Below are 23,096 nucleotides of genomic sequence, written 5' to 3' on the forward strand. Positions count from 1 at the left end.
AACTTAACAATATAACTGGTAGAAACATACTGTCTTTTGCTGCAAAAAAACTAACTTGTCTTCCTATCTCTTGCAGAAGGTTATCCAGAAGCCCAGAGTTTTTTGGGGTCATTGTGCAATTAATCCATACTGTTACATGCAAGATTGATACACTGTATGTAAGAAATGTAAAAGATTTGTCCTTTATATGAGTTATAATGTTCAATATGTTTATTTTTGCACTGGATGACTCCAAATATAGAACTGTTGTGTTAACACAAATGCTTGTGTGGCATTGCTGTGTGTGATAGCAATACACCTCTGTGAGATACATGTTCCATTTATTCATTTGTCTTTATGGTCCTACAACCTTTTTAACATTCAAGTGAACTCAGTGCAGCACAAATATTCTAATAGCCCAGTTTTTCCTGAAAATAAATGATGTTCATAGATTGACTGTGGACAACAGGGTTGATGTTTTACAAGCTTTTATAGAAAATAGGAATCAGACGGACCAGAGGTTGTCAAAGATCCTTTGGGGCTCTGGGATATTTGCAATGGCATTGTGCGGCCGAGCTTGCTCACACCTCTCGATATTTCCGATGCCGACTCGCGTCGGGACGACTGGTGCCATGAGGCTTTGATCCCGGTCATAAGGCTTGGATCCCGGTCATAACTGCTTGCAGTTCTAGTTATAATTACTTATTCTCTCTCTAGGACAAAAAGCAAACTTCATCTGCTGAAGTTTTTTTTGTCAAGGTACTATTTACAAAGTTAATAATGAACCTTCAACATGTTTTCCTTATTTATATATATTTTAACAGTTTAAAAAGTGAATAGAAAGTTGACACATGTTTTATAAAAGTCTGTGGATTTATGTGTTCTGAATTATATCATTGTTACTGTACAGACAACTGTTTCAATAATTTTTTTAAATTTACAATAAATCTTATAAATATGTGTTTTCCCCAGTAAACCAGTGTTTCCTGTGCATCAACCCTTCTTTATCAGATAAGACACTGGTAAACTGCCACGTATGTTCCTACTCAACTCATAGGATTTAACGGCTGCACACTGAGTGACGCCCTCTGACACCATAGCCTAGTCAATCTATAACAGAGATCCAGGTTCATATTGCAGGACCTAATAGTGGGAGCCTCAATTTACTTACCAGCACTTTACAGTGCTTATTGAATTGCTGCAATACTAGTGTTAGACAGATCATGAAGTTACAACTCCCCAATCCAGGCCTGGAGGACAGGATACTGTCCCATCAGCAACTGGACGAACTGGAGAAAGACGAGGCTGGAGATAGACCAAAATGGGACAACAAGACCCAGTACATGTTGACCTGTGTTGGGTTTTGTGTGGGACTTGGAAATGTCTGGCGGTTCCCCTACTTGTGTCAGAGTCATGGAGGAGGCAAGTGATACTTTCATGCTTTACTGTACTTATTCCATACTTGACTTTTTTCAATAACACTGTTTGAATGAAACAACAATATTTCATACCTTATTATAGCCAATCCAGGCCTACTGGAAGAGTACATGAGCATTAGGTATACTCCCATAATTCTATGTTACCATTTCTTTTACAGACATCAGTGAGGTATTTGTCTGCCTGCTACTTCCATCAAAAAATAATTTTAGATTGCCTGTTTGTAAAGGAAATAGGAGGTGGTTTGGTTTTATTCCTGAAGTCAAAAGATGTGTGACAGTCAGCATACAAGGGAAAGCCATTTACTTTGTACCTATACTGATAAATGCACATGTATTTGTAGTTTTGGGCGGATTTGTTCCTTTGCTTTGACTGGGTTTGATTATTATGAGCGCATTTGGTATTTTTACATTGTTTTTATGTGTGAATGTATTGTTTGCTGTGGTTTCATGTTCGCAAACATTTTTGTCTCAATTGTCCCTGTGGGGCAAATTATTAAGCATTTTGAATTACAATGAATCAATTTGTAGTGCAGTTCTGGATCACTGGGTATGATGATAAAGTCCACCTAATAGTTGATATCCTTGTCCAATTAAAAGTAAATGAACAACTGCTGCAGTGCATATCACAAGACCACTGATCCATTAATGAATATATCCTTATATGTGTTACAGTAGTAGAAGCATCTTCAATCAATGTGAGGATATCATGTGTGGATAAGTAATGTTATACCCTCTGACTTACTGTAAATCCTTGTATAAGGGCTTACTACAAACACTACTATAGATTATAGATTGCATTATAAACCTAACTACATCAGCTGTTGGACTTTATCTCCGCATGTTCTAACGTATCTTAAATTATTAACATCAAGATGTTGACATTTGTTTATATTAATGATTCATTGTTTTTATGACACCATTACCAACCACTTCCTTTTTTTCCAGGAGCATTTATGATACCATTTTTGATCCTGCTGGTTCTTGAAGGAATCCCACTTTTGCATCTTGAGTTTGCTATTGGTCAACGTTTAAGAAGAGGCAGTTTGGGAGTGTGGGCTACAATTCATCCCTATTTGACTGGCATTGGTGAGAAACATTATTTGCATACTGTTTGCTACAGTTAGTGAAAACATGCCCTAAACCCTTTTAAAATATTCATTGACAGGTATTGCATCTATGTGTGTATCTCTGACGATCAGTCTCTACTACAACACCATAATGGCCTGGATTCTGTGGTACTTCTTTAATTCATTCCAAGAGCCTCTGCCTTGGAGCCAATGTCCTATGAATGCAAATTTAACAGGTAATGCTACAAGTGGTATTATCAATTATGATAGAAACTTGATTTTTGCTTACTGACACACTCAGTTATTATATTATGTCAGGCAGTGTTTCAGAGTGTGAGAGGAGCTCCCCTGTGGATTATTTCTGGTACAGAAAGACACTGAACACAACTCCAGCGATTGAAGAAGATGGCGGTCTACAGTGGTGGATACTGTTATGTCACATATGTGCATGGTCTGTGCTCTATATTTGCATCATTCGTGGTATTGAGACCACCGGGAAGGTACAGCACATTGCTTACTAAAATAAAACAAAGATACAATTTAAATTTAGCTAAACCGTAATTGTGTGAATACTTAATTTTTTTTCCAAGGCTGTGTATGTGACTTCGACCCTTCCCTACCTGGTGCTGACCATTTTTCTGATCAGAGGGTTGACCCTGAAAGGCTCTTTGAATGGAGTTAAGTTTCTCTTCACACCAGACGTAAGTTGCATTTTTTTAAATTCATTTAGCAATAACACTGGTCTGCAGAACAAAATGAATTAAGTATCTAATGTTAAAAATGTGTTTGAATGCTTATTGTCAATTACAAGGACAACAGTTAATGCGAAGGTACATTTTAGCATTTTAACATGCAATATAGTAAAAAATCGTAAATAATTTTACCAAAGTCCTCTGATTAGACCTCAGCCACAGTAGCCTCATTAGATCTACCAAATAGACCATGCATAGCAATAAGTGTATCCAAAGCTGTGTACTTATTCTTTCAGTTAACAGAGCTGGCTAAGCCATCAACATGGCTTGATGCGGGTGCTCAAGTTTTCTATTCCTTCTCTCTGGCTTTTGGTGGTCTTATTTCTTTCTCCAGCTATAACTCAGTGCAGTAAGTTATTTTGTTTTAACCATTTAAAGTTACAGGTAATTGCACTGTACTCATAAACTACTTAAACTAAGTACATACAAAAAAATGAATTTTTTCTTTAGTAACAACTGTGAACAGGATGCAGTGATCATCTCTATCATCAACGGTATCACCTCAGTCTATGCAGCAACTGTCATTTACACCATAATCGGATTCAGAGCAACAGAAAGATTTGACAACTGTCTTTCTGGGTACATCATGCCTTTTTTGTCAAATTATACATTTTACCAGCTCAATATGTTTTTCTTCAGCTGTGCATTGACTGTAAAAACATTTTTAACCTGACAAATGTTGCATTTCAGAAACATCCTAGCTTTACTAAATGTGTTTGAGCTTCCTGAGGGCACCATCACTGACAGCAACTACAATCAGGTTGTTCAGAATCTTAATGCAACACACCCTGAGGTCTTTCAACAGCTGGATCTTAAGACCTGCAACTTAAATACTTTTCTCAGTGAGGTAAGATTATGTATGCACCAGCTTCCCTTTTAGTGGAAATTCAACAAACGTTTATTCTTGTTACATGATCCCTGCCATGCTTTGCTATAACACTGTGCTGTGTTTGGGCCTAGGGAGTTGAAGGAACTGGTTTAGCCTTCATTGTGTTCACTGAGGCTATCACCAAGATGCCCCTCTCTCCGTTGTGGGCGGTCCTTTTCTTCATAATGCTCTTCTGTCTCGGCCTGTCTTCCATGTTTGGTAATATTGAAGGAGTTCTTGTACCACTGCAAGACCTCAAGGTCTTCCCTAAGACATGGCCAAAAGAGGTTGTCACTGGTAACTCTAACATGTATTATCTAATTTTATATAAATAAGGATTTCTGGTATATTGTTTAAACTCTTTGCTCTCCATCAGGTATAACGTGCATGCTCTGCTGTCTGGTGGGTCTGATATTTATCCAAGGCTCAGGAAGCTATTGGCTTTCACTCTTTGACACCTATGGAGGATCCATCCCTCTGCTAGTTGTGGCATTCTGCGAGATGATCTCGGTGGTCTACATATATGGCATAGACAGGTGATGTTAATAGATTGCTTTATGTAACTTATTATGTCTTTCATCAATTAAGAGATGAGAGGAACACAATTATAGCATGGTATCACAAGCAACCCACACTATTATTGCACCATATTTATTAAGGAAAGCTTGTTTGGCAATGAAATGTTTGTATCACTGTCCTTCTATAGGTTCAATGATGATATTAAGTTCATGATAGGACACAAACCCAACTTCTTCTGGCAGGCGTCATGGAGAGTCATCAGCCCGCTCATCATGTTTATCATCTTGGTCTTTTACTTTGTCACTAAAGTTTCTGAAAAGATCAGTTACAAAGCCTGGAATCCTGAATCGGTAAATAAGATTTTATGTTGACATGATCTCCCAAAACTTACGGCTATCTTCTAAAAAATACACTCACAACTGAAAACAAAAGATATAGTATTTTTTCTTTGTGTTTGCAGAATACATTCCCCACATTGGAAGAAAAGCCATATCCAGGCTGGATCTATGCAATCATCTTTATACTGGCAGGGATACCCAGTCTTGCTGTGCCTTTAGTTTGTGTCTGGAGATGCTTAAAGTCAAAGATGAGGGTTAAGCCAGATCTCGACCATCTCTGACCAAATTCAAATGAACAATGAGAGCAAACAATCCACTAAATTTTTTCTTTTTCTCTTTTTTAAGAACATTTAAGTGGTTGCTGTCATGGTTTAATTGATGCCATTTTAAAATAGTTTTTTCTGAAAAGAACTCCCTGTTTCCTCAGCCACCTGTGACAGTGCTCACGTCTTAACAGTGAATTAGGTTGTAAAATCCAAAAGACACAGTTACATGCAAATTTGCCTTAAGGTTGTTCTGTTTATTGGCTTTCCATGCTATCAGTTATTTGTCAAGTAGTAGTGTGGCTTTCTGCGAGGCGTCACTCTCAGATTACCCATTGTAAAAAGAGCTTGCCATCATAAAAACACCACAAACAATGTCCTCAAACAACTTCACTAAATGCATGGAGCTAACGACAAATTTGTATACTATCACCTTTGTGAAGGCAATACAATTGGCCAATTTATTATTTGTATTGTGTATTGTCCAATCAATGCAAAGAAATGAAAATCTACTGAATGTAGGATCTTAGGGCATGGGTTGATCTTTCAGACGGGTTAAGTATGATTTGACTATTCTATTTGAGAATGAGAGGAGGTGTTGCCCCAGAAGAAAGCTGACTTTAAGCCATATACTGAAGGTGCATCCATCTGTCCAGCGGGGGGCACTACTGTGATGTATTTGAGAAGTAAATTAAACATTGATTAAATCCATACTGTTATTTTAAAACCCTTAGCTTCTGCATCTGTCTGTAATAAAAACGGAATAAAACTGATTGACACTATGTGCGTTGTATAACTCTACTCTATGTATTCCAGTTAAGAATACTGACTGCGGGCTCCCAGATTGCTCATTTGATAGAGTGGGCACCCATACATGGAGGTTAACTCCTCAACGCAGCGGGCCCAGGCGACTCTGAACTGCGGCCCTTTGCTGCATGTCATTCCCCCCTTTCTCTCCCCTTTCACGTCTTCTGCTGTCCTATCAAAATGAAGGCTAAAAATCCCCCCAAAAAAGAAAAAAAAGAATACTGAACGTAAGCAAATGAGCTCTGTGGGAATATCATACAGAATAGGAATTCAGTACAAGACATTTTCAATACTGTTTTGGTTAATTTAGTCTGATAAGGAACTTCATACACACTACCCACTACATACATGCCTTTTTATCTGATGTTAGTGAAGTTTGTTAAATACCTCTGACTGAAATAACCCAGACTGTGGGCAAACAACAGTAATGTAAACTGTATCAGGTGATACATTAAAAAGGACATGAGCGCAATCAGTTATACTGCCTGTGTTCCTTGTGTATGCTGCGTTGTATTACAATCAACTGTTATCACCTCTGTTCCCAAATCATATCATGCCACTTTACTCAGCATCAAGAGCTAACAAAAATGGGGCTGATAAAGCAAATGTTGCTCCTAGTCTCCTGATACAAACAGGTAACAACTCACCAAGTCCTCCCCTTCTCTTTAGACAGAGTGGACAAGTCTGACTTTAAACGATTTGCCACAACAAATACTGAAATAATACAAAGGAAAAACAAGTGATGGATAGAGACGCTGAAAATACTGAGCAGACGCATGTTGATGGACTTAAAGAGATCGCTGAAAGACCAAAATGGGACAATAAAGTTCAATATTTGCTAACCTGCATAGGTTTTGCTGTGGGACTTGGCAATGTGTGGAGATTTCCATATTTGTGTCAAATCTATGGCGGAGGTAAGAGCATTTCATTTACAGTGTGCTTTGAGATGTGTATACCAAAGGTAAAGTTGGACAGTCTGTCTGATCTTTTTGGGGGGGTTTCCATGACGAGAAATAGTTTGCAGGCAATAATCTAAAGGCTTTCTTGATAAAACTGTGTCTGTTATTAAAAAACGGAATTATTTCTTTAATAATGTGTTATTCTCTTAAATTATGAAAATATCAAGAATGTTTTTGAAAATAATTTGTGTAAATTACAACCTTCCTCACCTGGATAATTGTATTTTCTTAAATTTCCCCAGACAGAGGCACATAGAAACATACTTCAGACAAACAGTTGTGGCACGATAGTCCCACCTGTTTTTGACTTTCCAATTTTCCTATCTGCTTTTATTTGATCATTACCGTCTTACTTTGTATATTTTCACAAGTGGCATGACTGAGATAAGGTTGGAGTTATGACTTTGCTAAGATTTCCTGATATAATTATCTTGTTAATCAAGCACCCAACAGATGATTCTGAAAATATTTTCAAGATAAAGTTGTCAATAATCTTGATTCAAATCATTAAAATAAGAACTTGATTTAGTTTACTGTCAATTTGCCAAGCATGACTTCCACATATACTTCCACATAAAAACAGTTTATGTGACTGTCACAAAGTCATCAGGGATTTATCTTATTTGTTTGGTTTTGGACCTTTGCCTGTGATAAAAAAGTGAAATTCAATGTAGAAACCTGACTGACCAGATGGATTGTCTCGCCAACAAATTAGAGGGACATAATACTTAAGTGATTATGTGACCGTAGCAGATTTGTTTCTTATTCTTCATAGCTCTGATTGATCTACTTAATACAATTCCTACTTGAATAGTTTACTACTATACAAAATGGATACTTAATCAATCCAATACAAAAATGGTTCACAAAGTTTTGAGTACTTCATACAATGGTGGCCAAAAGATGCGATGGATTATCTAAAATGATAAGGAAAAACACTGACACTGCACTGTTACTTTTACACGGTATGTCTGGTTTTAATATCTATTGCTGGAAATGAGTGAATGCAATAAAGCTCTGGTTGTTGATAATAAAATGTTCAGTTATCAGAAACTGAATGACCTTCAACCATAAAGGCAACGCCAATGTTTATTAAGGTGAAGTCAATAACTTACTGAGAAACACAGTAAGTAATGTTTATGGTTTTATTGTCAGTTGTCACAATAACTTTATTATCACTTTTACATTTGTTTACTATTAAGGGGCTTTTCTGATTCCTTATGCCATTGCCTTGGTGTTTGAGGGACTTCCTCTGCTGCACATGGAACTGGCCATCGGACAACGACTCCGCATGGGAAGTGTTGGAGTGTGGAATTCAATCTCCCCGTATCTGGGAGGTTTAGGTGAGAAATAGATGTCTATGAAAATCAGAAAAGCAAGATGCCAAAAAAGGTGCTTCATAACGTAAAGGTGCATCACTGCCATCCATAGTATGCAAAGTCTACATTTCTTGGTGATTAATGTCAATGTATACACACAGGTGTGGCTTCCTTAGTAGTGTCCTTTCTAGTTGGTCTGTTCTACAACATGATCTTGGCCTGGATCCTCTGGTACTTCTTCCACTCCTTTCAAAATCCACTTCCCTGGAGGGACTGCCCATTAAATCTGAATCTCACTGGTAATTTCTTACATAATGATAATGTAAATTAACATTACATTTTGAATAATAACTAGTAAAAGACAGACAGTCCCATTTATTAATCATGATGAATAATGTTTTGGATACAGGCTATGTAAGTGAATGTGAGAAGAGCTCACCAGTGAACTATTTCTGGTATCGTGAAACACTGAACATTACGCCTAACATTGAGACCAGTGGGTCCATACAGTGGTGGCTGGTGCTTTGTCTTGCATCTGCTTGGTGCATTGTGTACATCTGCTTCATACGTGGAATTGAGACTATTGGGAAGGTAATTAACCTGTTTGATAAAATGCTAAAAAAAGGAGTTGTGTTGACATATCCATTTGTTATATCTTCTAGCCTAGATACCAGCATTTCATGGCAACATGTTGCAACCATGAGAGTAACTGACTTTTCTCACACCGATTAACATGAGTTAAACACATGAATATGAAATGGACTATGCACTACAAAGTGCAGCTACCTTATCATCCTTAGTCATGTAAGGCTGGAAGAGAGAAGTGCATCCCACTGTAAATACAATTCTGGCCTTAATGTGGCAGATATTTTCTATGCATGCCATTTACAAATCAAACTTTAAGAACTAAAACAAACCTGCTGTCTCCAAGAGAGCAGAGTGACAATACTTACAGCAAAAGCAGGATGTTTTTTTCACATTTATTATGCATCTTGGTAGAGGCTGCATTAAAGGCAATAAAGGTAATGGATGGAAGATTGATATTTGTTTTCTTGACAAGTGACGGTAACTAAAGTTTGAGAGCTCTCTAACTTTGCGAGGCTCTTAAAAACACCCTCACAAAACCACCTGCAAGTTTAACGTTTTAGTTTTACTTCAGTTAAATAGGAGTGCATACATGTGTTTAAAAAAAATTCCACTAATTCTGTTGGATGTGAATATGAACTACGTAATCAGCATCAAAACATTTTCCACAGGCTATTTATGTCACAGCCACCTTTCCTTATCTTGTTTTGACCATCTTCTTGGTCAGATCATTGACTCTGCCTGGGGCCATAGATGGCTTAATATACCTCTTCACTCCAAATGTGAGTTTGTCTTTAGTTTTATATTGCAATAATGTCATGACAAGAATAGTAAAATAAATAGTAAAATGTCTATATCTAACTAGCAATTTATATTTTCATTACAGTGGGAAACCCTAAAAAACCCTGAGGTCTGGTTGGATGCTGCTACTCAGATCTTTTTCTCTTTGTCTTTGGCCTTTGGGGGACTTATTGCTTTTTCCAGTTACAATGCTCAAAAGTAACAATCTTTCGAACACATTTTCATTCCTGAAAAAGTATGTAATGTCCAAAACTAAAATAAAAACTATATTTTATCTTTGCAGGAATAACTGTGAGAGAGATGCCCTAATTGTTGGATGTGTGAACAGTTTTACATCAATTTATGCATCAATTCCTATTTTTGCCATACTTGGATTTAAAGCAAATGAAAACTACAATGGCTGCAAAAATTGGTAGGTACAATAAAGGTAATCATGTATAATAATTATTACATATTTAACTATATAAGTATACAGTATTATTATTAGATGAGCAACTGATGATTTTATAGACAAGCTGTCAGACCACAAATTGTTTCAACTGCTGTGACTATACTTAAGATGCCACTTAGTCAAACACTTAATATTAGTCTGACATAAAAAAAAAACATAGTCTGTTTGTGATTTCATACAAAACATTCTTCCAACATTGTAACATTTTGTTTTTACTTAAATTATTGATCAGTTAACCAGTACAAAACAAAGACCTTTTCTCAGTTTCTTAAAAAATAGATTTTCAGCCCTAGTTATAATTATCAGCATTGACACTTATAGTAGTGTTAACTGATTTAATTTCTTGTAGGAACATACTGAGATTGACTAATTCATTCAACATTGGGGATGAGAACATAACCCTTGAAAACTATGACGACTGGTTTAAGTATCTCAACAAAACTGATCCCTCGGAGGTCGAAAGCCTCAATCTAAAGACATGTAACCTGCAGACTTTCCTGGACCAAGTACAGTACATCCATTACTATTAAAATTTAAAAGTTAATAATAGTTTAGATTCTAGCAGCTTTCTCCATGAAATTTTGTGAGATGGCTGTGTATGAGATCATGTATCACATTCACTTCCTACCTGTAGAGCGCCTCTGGAACCGGACTGGCCTTCATCGTGTTCACTGAGGCGGTGATAGAAATGCCAGGCTCTCAGGTGTGGGCGGTGCTCTTCTTTGTCATGCTCTTCAGCCTGGGCCTCTCCTCTATGTTTGGAAATCTGGAGGGGGTCCTTACTCCTCTGCTTGACCTGCACATGATTCCACCCTGGATTCCTAAAGAAATTTTCACAGGTAAACCAAAAGATCTGATAACATCATACAGTGTTTTCAATCATGGCATTGACAACAGATGTTTGTATTGTATTATAATATAAAAAAAATCCAAGTTTAGGTGGAAAACATACTCTTACTCTCTCTACATAACAGGGATTAATAAAAGAAAAAATTATGACACACTTACACAAAAGTCAAATGTTAAAACCCCACCTGTTACCTTTTCTATACATTAGTTTTGATAGGAACCGTTGGTAAATGTTCTTTCAATGTGACGTTATGTATTCATGTGTGAAACACATATTATAATACGTATATAAGGTTAGAATGGGCCGTAAAATTACTTTAATGCAGGTAGGCTGTAAAGGTTCTCGCATTAGTGAATCCACCATATCAATGGCATTTATTCACGGCATGAAATAAAATGTAATTTCTTTTTTGCTCATAGGGTTAATGTGCCTCACCTCCTTTACTGTGGCCCTAATCTTTACTTTGGGCTCTGGAAACTACTGGCTGGAGATTTTCAACAGCTATGTGGGATCCATTCCTCTGCTCATCATAGCATTCTTTGAGATCATTAGCGTGGTATACATATATGGAATAAACAAGTAATACTTTAACTCATGTAAAACATTCTACTTGAAATATATATAAAACCAAAAAACATTAAATGACTTGACAAAGGGCTTCTGTTTGCCCACAGGTTTAATGACGACATTGAATGGATGTCAGGTCGGAGACCAAACATTTACTGGCAGGCCACTTGGCGCTTCATCAGTCCTTTCATGCTTCTGGTGGTTTTTGTGGCATACGTTGCCGTCGAGGCTGAAAAACAACCTACATATAATGCCTGGAACCCAGATTACGTAAGAAAGATTTTACAAATGCTCTTCAACATCACTACGTAGAATATGATGAAATAAAAGACACTGACTTTCCGATCCTTTAACCTTACAGGTGCAGTTCCCCCTCGCTGATGTTCAGCCCTATCCTGAATGGGTTTTTGTTATCTGTGTGCTATTATCTGTCCTTCCTGTTGTATCCATTCCTCTTGTGGCTCTCTACAAATTAATGGGCTTTCTGAAGAAGTACATCATGAACAGGCACAACCAAAATCCATATGCAAATGAATAATCTCATGGAGAATTTTAAGGGAAGTGTTTATCTGCTTTACCTGATTGGTGGTCAGGACTATCAGTAGTAGAGTACAAACCCTTTGAGATACGTTGTCATTTCATAACTTCTTCATTTGGAAACCAAAAGGCAAACAAAAGGTTTTTACAGATTTTTCTGTCATACAGTATGTTTTCTATCTTTTGATTAGTATGGTATTAAAAGCTTCTAATTACATTACATACAGTAAACATGATTTCATCATTTTGTCATCAGCTGTAATTTCAGTACGTTTGCTAAATTAAAACATTCATTTGCTGTAATTTCAGTATATTTGCTAAATTAAAACTTTTTTTTTTTTAATTTACACAAGTGCATTTATATTGTTGAAGGAAATGTGATCAGTGTCTACTAGATCCAATCACCGCAGGACAATATCCCTGAGAAAAATATTAACAAAACAATACCAAAGGCTGGAACTGAATATGAGGTCTGTGTTAATATTTTATTAAAGGAAGACAGCAGTTAATTTCCTGTGTTGATGTTTTGAATGGGAAGAAAGAGAGAGTGATGGATAACTTTCCTGACTGGGTTTTGATAAGCGCTTTAATTATTGTAAAAAAAATAAAAAAAATATCATAAAGATTTAAAGTGGAAATGCCACATGAGTTGATATTTGCAGCAATGTTGTATTTTGTATGTATGTTGTATGTTCAGTTAACATTATCATTGTCTCTACCCTCTTTTACCTGCAAGTGTAGAAAGAGTGATGTAGTGTTGCATGATGTGTCCTTTATGTAACTTTTTCACATGTCAACAGTGCATGTGGGAGTATGAGAGCTGTAGGACTGTGCGTATGTGCGTGTGCGTGTGTTTGTGTGTGTATGCATGTGCTTACCGATCATGCGCACGTGTGTATTTTGAGCCTTACGAGTTACACAGTTGTCCTTTTTGTGGTGTGGGTGGACAGTGATATTGTCCCCCCGGTGTCACGTGCTTTGGAATATGCTGGCTGCCTTTGTTGTCCCTCTGCCTGTTCTGCTTTTCTGGCACTTTCATACAATGGTGCACTTGAACACTGCAATGTTATTAAGCCTCTCAAAAAACTACAGCTTGAATTCTAGCTCTCAGGAAAGACTACCATCCCAATATAGGATACATGGCACAAGATACATAATCGAGGAACAACAGGATCGAGTGGAACATCAGAACAAAGGTGATGACCCTGCATTGACTTATGAACGCTTGAATTATTATCGGTTGAAGACTCGGTTTATAGCGCTATACGAGGTGTCGCACTAATGCTATTGCGAAACATTAGTTTGACACACTTTGTCTTTATTTATTTTATTTGCTATCTAAATTGTTGACCACTGGCAGTTATCCTTCATGCCTCTGAGAAAAAAACAATTGGAAGTGACTGATGGGAAATATAGAGATTACAGCAGATATGGTGAGTTCAAAAGGACATGGTGTTCCAGCTTGTGTTGCATAAGGTAAAATAAATTGTGTATTTAATTAGTGCATACAACATTGCAACATGTTGATTTTTGGTGCTATCTATAAAATCGTATGATGTAATGTCACTAACCATTCTTGTAGTCATCAACAACAATGTAACCTTGGGGTCTTTCAAAGCATCTACAGTAAGTGATGCTGTGACCTACAGTAATGAAACACTGTACTGTTAACAATGGGGACAAGAGTGCGACAAGTTCAACAGGTTTTTTTGACCTATGATCCCGCACTAGAAAATGTCTAAGCGAGCAGACGCCTCCCAGTGTGGTGGGGTTGTGGTCGAGTTTGAGTCTGACGACATCAGGGATGCAAGAGCTAAAAGAGCAAGGAGTATACCAGGTGAAGTCAACTTTAAATCTAATTAGAATTTGTGCAACGTATTTGTAGCAAATACATGTGCTTATTCAATTATCATGCATTTCCTCTTAAGGTTCAGCTCTTATCTACCTCAAGGGTCCCAAGTTTCTCATCTATGTCAGTGGAGCATTATCTATGTGGGTAAGAACATTTCCTGAAGAAACAGATTCCTGGTGAGATAAGAAATTGAATCTCAAATAACTGCAAGGTAGTCTATTTTCTGTTAACTGTGCGACAGCATACAGACAGCAGCTTGCACATTATTACATAACTATGCCCTTTTATGTTGTTTCAAACAGGGCGACCGCATGTGGCACTTTGCAATTTCTGTGTTCCTGATTGAGCTGTATGGCCGTAACCTGCTGTTGACTGCGGTGTTTGGGTTGGTGGTGGCCGGGTCCGTGCTCATGCTAGGGGCTTTGATTGGAGACTGGGTTGATCGCAATCCCAGGAATAAAGGTAAGAAATAATTTCACACTCAATTTTTTTGCATGCAGTATATTGCAGAACAGTGATATAGACCAGTGGATCTCAATCTTGGGCCCAGAAGTCTGCTGGTTTCCTATCCCGCCAGGTGGTGAATTGCATTCACCTGATGTCTCAAGTGTAAATCAGTCACTGATTTGATAGCTAGACTGAAAATCAGCAGGACTTTAGCACTAGGCTCACATCTGTCAAAGCTAGCATTCACTTTGCACAGAGAATATTGTCTATGTTGTGAGAGTCTAAAACACTTTTTTTTGTCCCCTATTTTAGTTGCACATGCATCTCTTTTCATTCAGAACATCTCAGTGACAGTATGTAGCATTGTGCTCATGTTGGTGTTCTCATATAAGCAAAGGATTGAACAGATCTGGGATGGATGGCTTACTGTGAGTATTTGACTAATAATTACATTTCATAACTTGACACCATGTTGATCTTCAAATGGAATACTCACCATGATTGTTACACAGAGGAGTTATTGCTGCTGTTGTTCCCTCTGTCCCTGTTGTCTCTGCTTCTGAGCTTGTGGCTACTCTGTGCTGTCATAGTAACATGTTGCATCGCAAAACTTACACAAGGTGGTTTGTTATACGGTGGTGATCGTCCTGGCAGATGTGGCAAACCTTGCAAGCACAGCACTGACCATTGCCATTCAGAGGGACTGGATTGTGGTTATCACAGGCTACAACCGAGGTCACCTAGCTGGTAAGGGGATCCATTCTCTGTTAAGGCACATTTGTTTGCATTCGATGTTTGTCAGGCGTCACTGGTTGGGCAAGATACATGCTTGAATTACAGAGAACATCAGGTATTGGTCTGTTTCTGCACTTGCTGAAAGTCGTCTAGTGGAAGCACATTAACCTCTGTGTCTTTGATCCTAACAAAAGGAATGAATGCAACCATGAGGCGGATAGATCAGGTGACTAACATCCTGGCCCCACTAGCAGTGGGACAGGTCATGACCCTGGCCTCCAATGTAGTTGGCTGTGGCTTCATCCTGGGCTGGAACCTTGTATCTCTCATTGTGGAGTTCTTCTTCTTGTCACGGGTGTACCGCATCGTCCCTGCTCTTTCAGTCAAACCACCAGTGGTGGAGGTGGATCAGGTGTTTCTGCAGAGGGTTGAGAGGAGAATGTCACAAGGTAAAGACTATGTGTTTTCCTGACTTTCCCTGTGTTACCAGATTTTATTTTTAGAATGCTATGAGTATGAGATTTACCATAAATGTGCATAAAGGCCAGTGAGCATCAGTCCTAAAAATAAAAGATGCATAAAATGTGTATTGGGCTATACAAAGTTAACAATGCCTGCTTGTAGTTGGCAACGTAGAGGTGACATACAGCGTTCACTGTTAACTGCAGGGGATTATGCAATGCTGGATGGATCAATTTTAGTTTACATCTACAGTATACATTAAAATCCCTTTTTCCTCAGCTTCCATCACCATTTACAAAACAATGGTTTCTTTTTTTAAAGTTCAGTGAGAACTTGTTAATAATCAAGAAAAATTGTCGCTTTGAAATTCAATTAAAATGTTGCAAACACTTCTATAAAAGGGATTTAGAGGGTAGACATCATCAAGCGTACTACTGATGTGGTGAGATTTGTGCCAAAAGATTTTAATTTGGCTTAAGGAAATGACGTTTAAAAATTAGACAACTTCACAATAAAGTTAAAAAACAGGATTATTTGAAATGATGTCCAAAAATTTACCATGTCCCCAGATTGTTATACAAAGTATTTGTTATATCATGAAATGCTGTGAGCCGTCTTCTACGGCGGGCTACACGGGTGCTGTAACGTCATTAATTCTGTATCATACAAAAGAAGATAATCATCTTACCTGACTAAAGGCATTATAGAACAAGAACATCAAGATTCAAAGCTTCATTGAAGCACTCATTTTTGGAAGAAACAATCCTCAATTTATGTACAGCACCCAACTGACACAATCCACATAGTCTACATTTGCAGCCCTAAATGGTCTCTATTTGGTGCATTCTAACCTGACATGGAGCAGAAAGGGTGAACACCACCAATTGGGCCTTCACTAGTGATGAACAGATGTGATGCATGAAATTCCTTTTTCTCATCAGGGGAAGGTAATGTTGCACAACCTCTACCTCTGACCGAAGGCAACTGCAACACAGGCCTGCACCTAAAAGAAATCACCAACCTGCCACTGTGTTTCCGGAGGTTTCGCTGGCTGGTGAGCACCTGCAAGGACGGCTGGAGGGCCTACTATCGCCAGCCTGTCTTCTTGGCAGGAATGGGTCTGGCTTTCCTCTACACCACAGTGCTGGGCTTTGACTGCATCACCACTGGCTATGCATATACTCAGGGCATAAGCGGCTCCCTCCTTAGTCTGCTGATGGGTGTATCGGCTATCACAGGGCTGATGGGCACCGTGATGTTCACCAGACTTAGGAAGTCCTATGGCCTGGTTAACACAGGCATCATCTCAAGCTGCATCCACCTGGGCTGCTTGCTGCTGTGTGTGTGCTCTGTGTTTGCCCCTGGCAGCCCTATGGATCTTAGCTTGCTGATGCCCTACATTACATCCAACTCCTCTACTGAGCTTGGAGGGATGGCAAGCCAAAGGCAAAAACACACTTATCCTCTGAGGGGGGGCAGCAATCAGCCACTGCTACCGGACCGCTCCTCCATCCACTGGACCAACAACACTGTGCTCTTTGACAACGTCCCCTCTGACACAGCGCCAGAATCTTACATCTCCATTATCCTTCTGTTCTTGGGTGTCATCACAGCACGCATTGGTGAGTAGGACATCCAAAGCTGACTGGTTCCAATGGACACCCAAACTTATATGAGTGAATGATAAAATAGACTTAATGGGAATACTTTCAACAGGGCTTCCACTTATAAATTGGCATTGTAGATACTATCAACCTAATGTCAGCTTATCATATTGCCATCTATGTTAGGCAATAAAACCATTCCCATAAATGTTTTGTATTTAGTAAATATTTTAATCTGGAAAGCACTTTGTGCTTAATGCTTGAAAAGTGCTATATACAATTAGTATGAATACTGACCAAATAAAGTCCAGGTTTCCTTTTAAACTCCAATGACATCTGTGTTTTAGGTCTCTGGTCCTTCGACCTGACAGTGACCCAGCTTCTGCAGGAGAACATCTGTGAGTCAGAGAGGGGTGTGGTAAACGGGGTGCAGAGCTCCATGAATTACCTGATGGATCTGCTTCACTTCATCATGGTCATCTCCGCTCCACAGCCACAGCACTTTGGCATTCTAGTTATCATTTCTGTATTATTCATCACCACTGGGCACACTATGTACTTCCTGTACGCACACAAAGCCAAGAGAAAACGCCGCCTCGACACATAAGGAGCAGACATGGCCCACACATCCAGACATGAGATGCTTATCAGCACTGACTCCACTCTGCACCTGTGAAATGAATGTCTCCCTCCTATTCCGTCAGCAATCTTATTGCAACACTCCACTCCCGACTTAGCCATTCATTTCAGCACAAAACAGCAAGTGCCTGTCCCACCTCGTTTGCTTTCTTCCTGCAGGGCCATGTGCCACAGCAGCAAACAAGAACTCAGGTGAAATAGAGTGGGAGACACGCTCTCCCTTCGTGTACATAAGTTGAGGTGGCTACGATAAATGCAGCATTGGTACCTCCAGGGGAAATGTCCTAATCTAATGTACAACAGGACACAAAGGTAGTGGCTAAGGCACCAGCACATGCCTTTGAAAAACCTGTAAGATAACTGCAAGACTTTAATCAAACAAGCCTGTTAACTTACATAGCTTTTTGGATGGGAGGGTGGATGGATGGAGCACTTCTTCTAACCTTCACTCAGTAAAGAACTGGTGTTGTGAGGAAAACTTAACAGTGATATGAAAATGCTAACAAGGCGAGACAGTACTTCTGCAAGTGGCATCGATGTTACTGATCCGTCCACTTGGAAATATTCCAGGATGTCCAAAAAGGAACATAAAGGGAACTTGACGTGAAATGGTTACATTTGAAACAAATATATATCTGAAAGGCAGACCCCCTTTTAATGGACAGAAGTGAAAGGACAAAGTATTCCCTTCCCCCTGGTTTGTTTCTCTGTGGATGAATCAAGCAAACATATGCCTTTCTTTTATGCATGTAAACCTTGGTTATGGATAACAACAACAAAAATTATCACATCATGCAATGGACAAACTTTATTCCAAACTATTTTATTCTAATTGCTTGTGTTAGACGAAAAAAAATAGTGTCCACACTTTATTTCCTTCCCATATAAAGAGTGATATTAATAGTTTTATAAAAATCCAAGATGAAAGCAATCTTCATTTTTTGACATGTTTGAAATCAGTAATACCTATACTGTATGTTGACAGCAAATGTTGATCACTGCAATTGCCAGTGTTGTATTACACTTTGCATTTATTCTTTTGTAGTTCTGATGAACTAAACATGACCTTACCTCAACCAAGAACACTGTTGGGTATATGACTTAGGAATTACTCTCAGCTACTGTATGTTTTCACATTTCCTTCGTGTACAGTGGAAAAACATCCAAGTTTAAACTTTTGTCATACAACCATCAACACATCTCAATATATTTGTATACTTTTCCTGTGAATTTTCTGTATATGTTGTCCTATTTTTTCAGACTGGTAATTAAGATAATAAAGATGACTGAAGATACTCTTGGGCCTCAAGTCTTCTGATCAGAATATTAATTTATAAATTATGTAATATCAATGAGTGTGCTACACAAACTACACTACACTCAATAATCAAATTCAATTTATAATTGTAAATTCATTTGGCACTATTTACAGCCTGACACGCCAATGTTTTTCATATGAATAAAATAGCCACTTGGTTTGATACTGTCTGCCCCTGTGGAGTTTGCATATGTGTACATAAATTCTTTAACCCCCAAAGGGATACCAAAGATTTAGCTGTCAACTTCCTTTAATAGTAACTGAACTTGCAGTCCAAATACTACTACGCTTATACAACCTGAGGTATAGTAGCCTACCACAGGAGATGTTGATTCATTGTCAATCGGAGTAATATGTAGCACCCACAAAGCTATAGCCTAAAGGTTGTTAGCAGAAATAGCCATACGTATGCATATGTTACGGGGAGACTGTATGAAGAGAAATGTTGCGAGGAAAAGATAATACATGTATACTATATATAAATGTTGAGGACATAATCATGTCAAAGCCAAGGAAAGTACAGTATCCACAAGCAAATGTAATGGCTTTTTGTGGCCAGTAGAGGTCAATGTCACATTAAATGGTCATCACCATGCCAGCTAGGGAAGTTTAAAGCCTTTGTACATTATTACCATAGAAGTGAGAAGTACACAATACACACACACACAGTATCTTTCCACTTTATCTTAATCCTCAGAGTTTCTATAGTCTCTATAATCTTTCCAAAGTTGTAGTGTTTCAGAAACACCGATATCTTGGTCTTACGCAGAGGTAAAGCAGGAGACAGTAGCATAGCATATGCTGTTTATGGTCCTTTAAGGCCCCTATGAAGTCATATCAGCTCTTTATTCTGTCCCCACCGTGAAAATTATTGAAATTTATTGTAAATGTTGTGGAACAAGACATACAGTACAACAACACACACAAAATGATATAAACAAATTTGAAAGCACAATCATTTCATAAGCACATACATTTCATGAAATGACTTACATTTCATAAATAAGTTACATAAATTACAAACCAGTGTTATAATTGCACATGACATCTTTTGACAGACATGTCCCCACCATGGTCTCCAAAAATAAGTTGCATGTCTGAAAGAACGCTAGGCTACCATGTGGGGTTCCATTTGAAAGGGAATGAGAAGATCTAAAGCTGTGAAGGCCAGCAATTATTACCCACCTCTACTAGCCTCCTATGAATTTGTGACATACTTTTGTTTTGAAAGTGGATGTTTGATATGCTTCATATGATTCACATACTTGCCAGTGTAAAAGCCCTAAATTCTCATTTTGGCTTCATACTTAGCACAAATATGCCTCATCGTTTTTTATGCAGGCCGGCACAAAGCGGTTTTCCCACTTACCATGTAGGCAGCTCAAACATGATCAACGTGAGGCTGTATGTTTTATTTTTAATGTCTAAAAATGTCTGCACAGTTGGCAAAGTTTAAGCCTTCTAGGTTGGGTACTTTTATGCTGACTGGCTGTTCAGTAATGTCTTCTTTGATCTTAAGCTCTTCTGAAGCGTGATTATTATTTGTTCAATTTCTCCCTCTCCAGGTTTTGCCATGAAGCGTCGATGGAAGGCCAGAACTGTGATGACAAGGTTGACAGGTCCTGGGATGTGTGCTGCCTGTGGTCTCACACAAACACATACATCCAAACTGTTCAATCTGCAAAACTGCACTCACACTACTACTACATAATTTAGTTTTGATTGTTTATTTTGTGCAGCTGGGACAATTCCCCAGAGGTTGGCCCAGCAAATAGCTGATGTATTTGGTGAAAATGTTGGGTCTGCTGGTAAATAAAGGTTGTATTGTCTGATGCATCAAACCGCTGATTGTTGCTTTAGCAAAAGCCAAAAGAAAACAAAATTAGACTAATCATTGTTCTTGTAAAATGAAGCGAACAAACACTCAGATATCAGTCTCTTATGACTGGTGGTGACGAAATTTGAAAATGGGTTATTTGATTTTGCTTAAACACTGCTGTCAATCATCAGTTTAGCATAGGGTGAGTGTCAGTGAAATATGTTTTGGTGTTAGCGCCACCTTGGTGCCAATATGGGACTTCTTCAGTTCTGTCAGTAGATGAACCGGAGAAAAAAAATTAAATATCTGACTGTGAACAAAATAATTTTCACAAAGCAGATTTGTGTGTGCCTGATCCTTACTTCCTAAAATGGTGGCCTTTTTCCCTTCAGTGACTCATTTAAGAGCCTCTCTATGATAATGTGTCCTCTGCTGTTATCTACCTTCATTCTTTACAGAATAACCCCATATTTTCCCCTCTTTACTCCAAAGACAACGTTACAAAATGAAGACCAGAGGTTTTTAATAGAATAAAATCTAGTCACAAATGTACTTTTTAATCAGGGTATGTATACTGTAACTTTTAAAAATGAATTGGCAACTTGTGGCCAAATTGCATTGCGTTGTACAGTAAACTTTGAAGTTGAGTAAACATTACTTAAGGAAAAAGCCCTCAAACTGTAATTATTGAGATCTGGTTATGAGAGACAAACAAATTGGCTATTGTTATGTTACAATGGATTTTACATTGACCATTGTTGACCTGGTATTTGTGTTTATTTTGTGAAAAGAATTAAACTTTAGGCCATTAGATTTATTATCAATACTGTTATTTTATAAATAGCCTATACTGCAGCCCATTCAGATTGCATTTAGCCAACTTTCCTCATATTCTGATCGCTGTTATTAATGTGTAAAGCCGTTTGAAAATAATTTGTAATAATTGCTCAGATGGGATAATAATGGCATGCCGCTTTGACGCTCTGATGTGGCGGCGTTCACTGTGTTCTTTGGAGAAGCACAAGCAGCCACTGCATGGTCAATACACTGACACTAGAAGCCTTCTATAAATTAACCCTAACAACGACGCATAGTAACCACACAAAGCAAAGAAACGACAGAGTGAAACAAGTCCCGACACTGCCATGCATTGACACAGCAAGACAACATAGTCATATGACAAGATGTTAATAGCTAGCGCTTGCTAACAACAGACTGACACGACGCGTAGCAACAACACAAAGCGAGAGTGAAGACATAACAGATTGAAACAACACATAGTCATGACACTGTCAGCATTGACACAGCAAGACGACAGGAGTAAGTTGAGTTGACACAGACAAAAGTTGAGCCGTGCGCGCAACCGGCAGACATAGACAGTAAACAGACACATATATACATGGAAGTCAAAACATAGACAGTAATGTCACCTTAATTTTGGCAAAAACGGAGCAGACACAAATACCTGGAAAATGACACATAGACACATTGACATACTTTTGGCACAAATGGAACCCCATACTACCAGGGATTACATTTCTCTTGACTAATGTGTGCAACTTTGATTTGTGCTTGACATCTACAGTGAGGTATTAAAGCATGAAAATATGCTATGTTCATTATTCATACACTACTGTATGCGATGATTTCACTGTTCCTGTTGTTTAGTACGTTCTTTCATTTTATGGGAGTGTGCAGCTGTTGAATTTCTGTGGGCCTACTTTACCGGGTGTTATTTTAGAAAGGGTATGCAGTAACATGTTCAATAGAGTTTCATCACTTTTGAACTCTTTTGCAGCCCTGTAGGCCTGTACTTACAGTGTACCTCCCCTGGTTGTCATGGTAGTCCCTGGTTAAAGACAACGGAATAAGAGCAAGCTTGCTAACAAGTCTGACTTTAGGCAATTTCACTTTGCAATTCATTTACTTGAGAAACTGGGTCAGTGGTAGCAAATTAAAGCTGGAGTTGTCCTCACTGCTTTGTCTCACTAAGGAACATTCACTCAGAAGGAATATAGAGTATAGAATATACTACTGACAAAAGACAGTATCACAGGGGCTAGGTTTACTATAATTACTATATACTATAATTTTTTAAAATATATATAGTACAGGCCAA

At 38.3% G+C, this 23,096-nt stretch overlaps 3 protein-coding genes across 3 annotated transcripts; all 3 read left to right on the top strand.

Annotated features, from left to right (window-relative positions):
* Nucleotides 1-1,089: 1,089 nt before the first annotated feature.
* Nucleotides 1,090-5,271, top strand: slc6a19b (solute carrier family 6 member 19b). Its single transcript, XM_034875158.1, has 12 exons — nt 1,090-1,401; nt 2,364-2,504; nt 2,584-2,721; nt 2,804-2,985; nt 3,076-3,186; nt 3,474-3,586; nt 3,688-3,816; nt 3,928-4,084; nt 4,198-4,402; nt 4,482-4,641; nt 4,812-4,974; nt 5,085-5,271. The coding sequence occupies exons 1-12, from the start codon at nt 1,203-1,205 to the stop codon at nt 5,241-5,243; spliced, it is 1,857 nt and encodes a 618-aa protein (XP_034731049.1). The 5' UTR covers nt 1,090-1,202; the 3' UTR covers nt 5,244-5,271.
* Nucleotides 5,272-6,774: 1,503 nt separating this feature from the next.
* On the top strand, nt 6,775-12,589 carry LOC117946368 (sodium-dependent neutral amino acid transporter B(0)AT3-like). The gene is made up of 12 exons (XM_034874446.1): nt 6,775-6,946; nt 8,194-8,334; nt 8,472-8,609; nt 8,720-8,901; nt 9,567-9,677; nt 9,782-9,894; nt 9,980-10,108; nt 10,497-10,653; nt 10,782-10,986; nt 11,417-11,576; nt 11,672-11,834; nt 11,926-12,589. Exons 1-12 carry the CDS (start codon nt 6,775-6,777, stop codon nt 12,100-12,102), a joined length of 1,848 nt encoding a protein of 615 aa, XP_034730337.1. The 3' UTR covers nt 12,103-12,589.
* Nucleotides 12,590-13,151: 562 nt separating this feature from the next.
* Nucleotides 13,152-19,104, top strand: si:ch211-254p10.2 (solute carrier family 40 member 1). The gene is made up of 9 exons (XM_034875228.1): nt 13,152-13,297; nt 13,833-13,938; nt 14,030-14,097; nt 14,256-14,415; nt 14,713-14,828; nt 15,021-15,147; nt 15,330-15,584; nt 16,539-17,219; nt 17,549-19,104. The coding sequence occupies exons 2-9, from the start codon at nt 13,836-13,838 to the stop codon at nt 17,806-17,808; spliced, it is 1,770 nt and encodes a 589-aa protein (XP_034731119.1). The 5' UTR covers nt 13,152-13,297; nt 13,833-13,835; the 3' UTR covers nt 17,809-19,104.
* Nucleotides 19,105-23,096: the final 3,992 nt, after the last annotated feature.

This window comes from Etheostoma cragini, chromosome 6, assembly GCF_013103735.1.
Source record: "Etheostoma cragini isolate CJK2018 chromosome 6, CSU_Ecrag_1.0, whole genome shotgun sequence".
Taxonomy (NCBI): Eukaryota; Metazoa; Chordata; class Actinopteri; order Perciformes; family Percidae; genus Etheostoma; species Etheostoma cragini.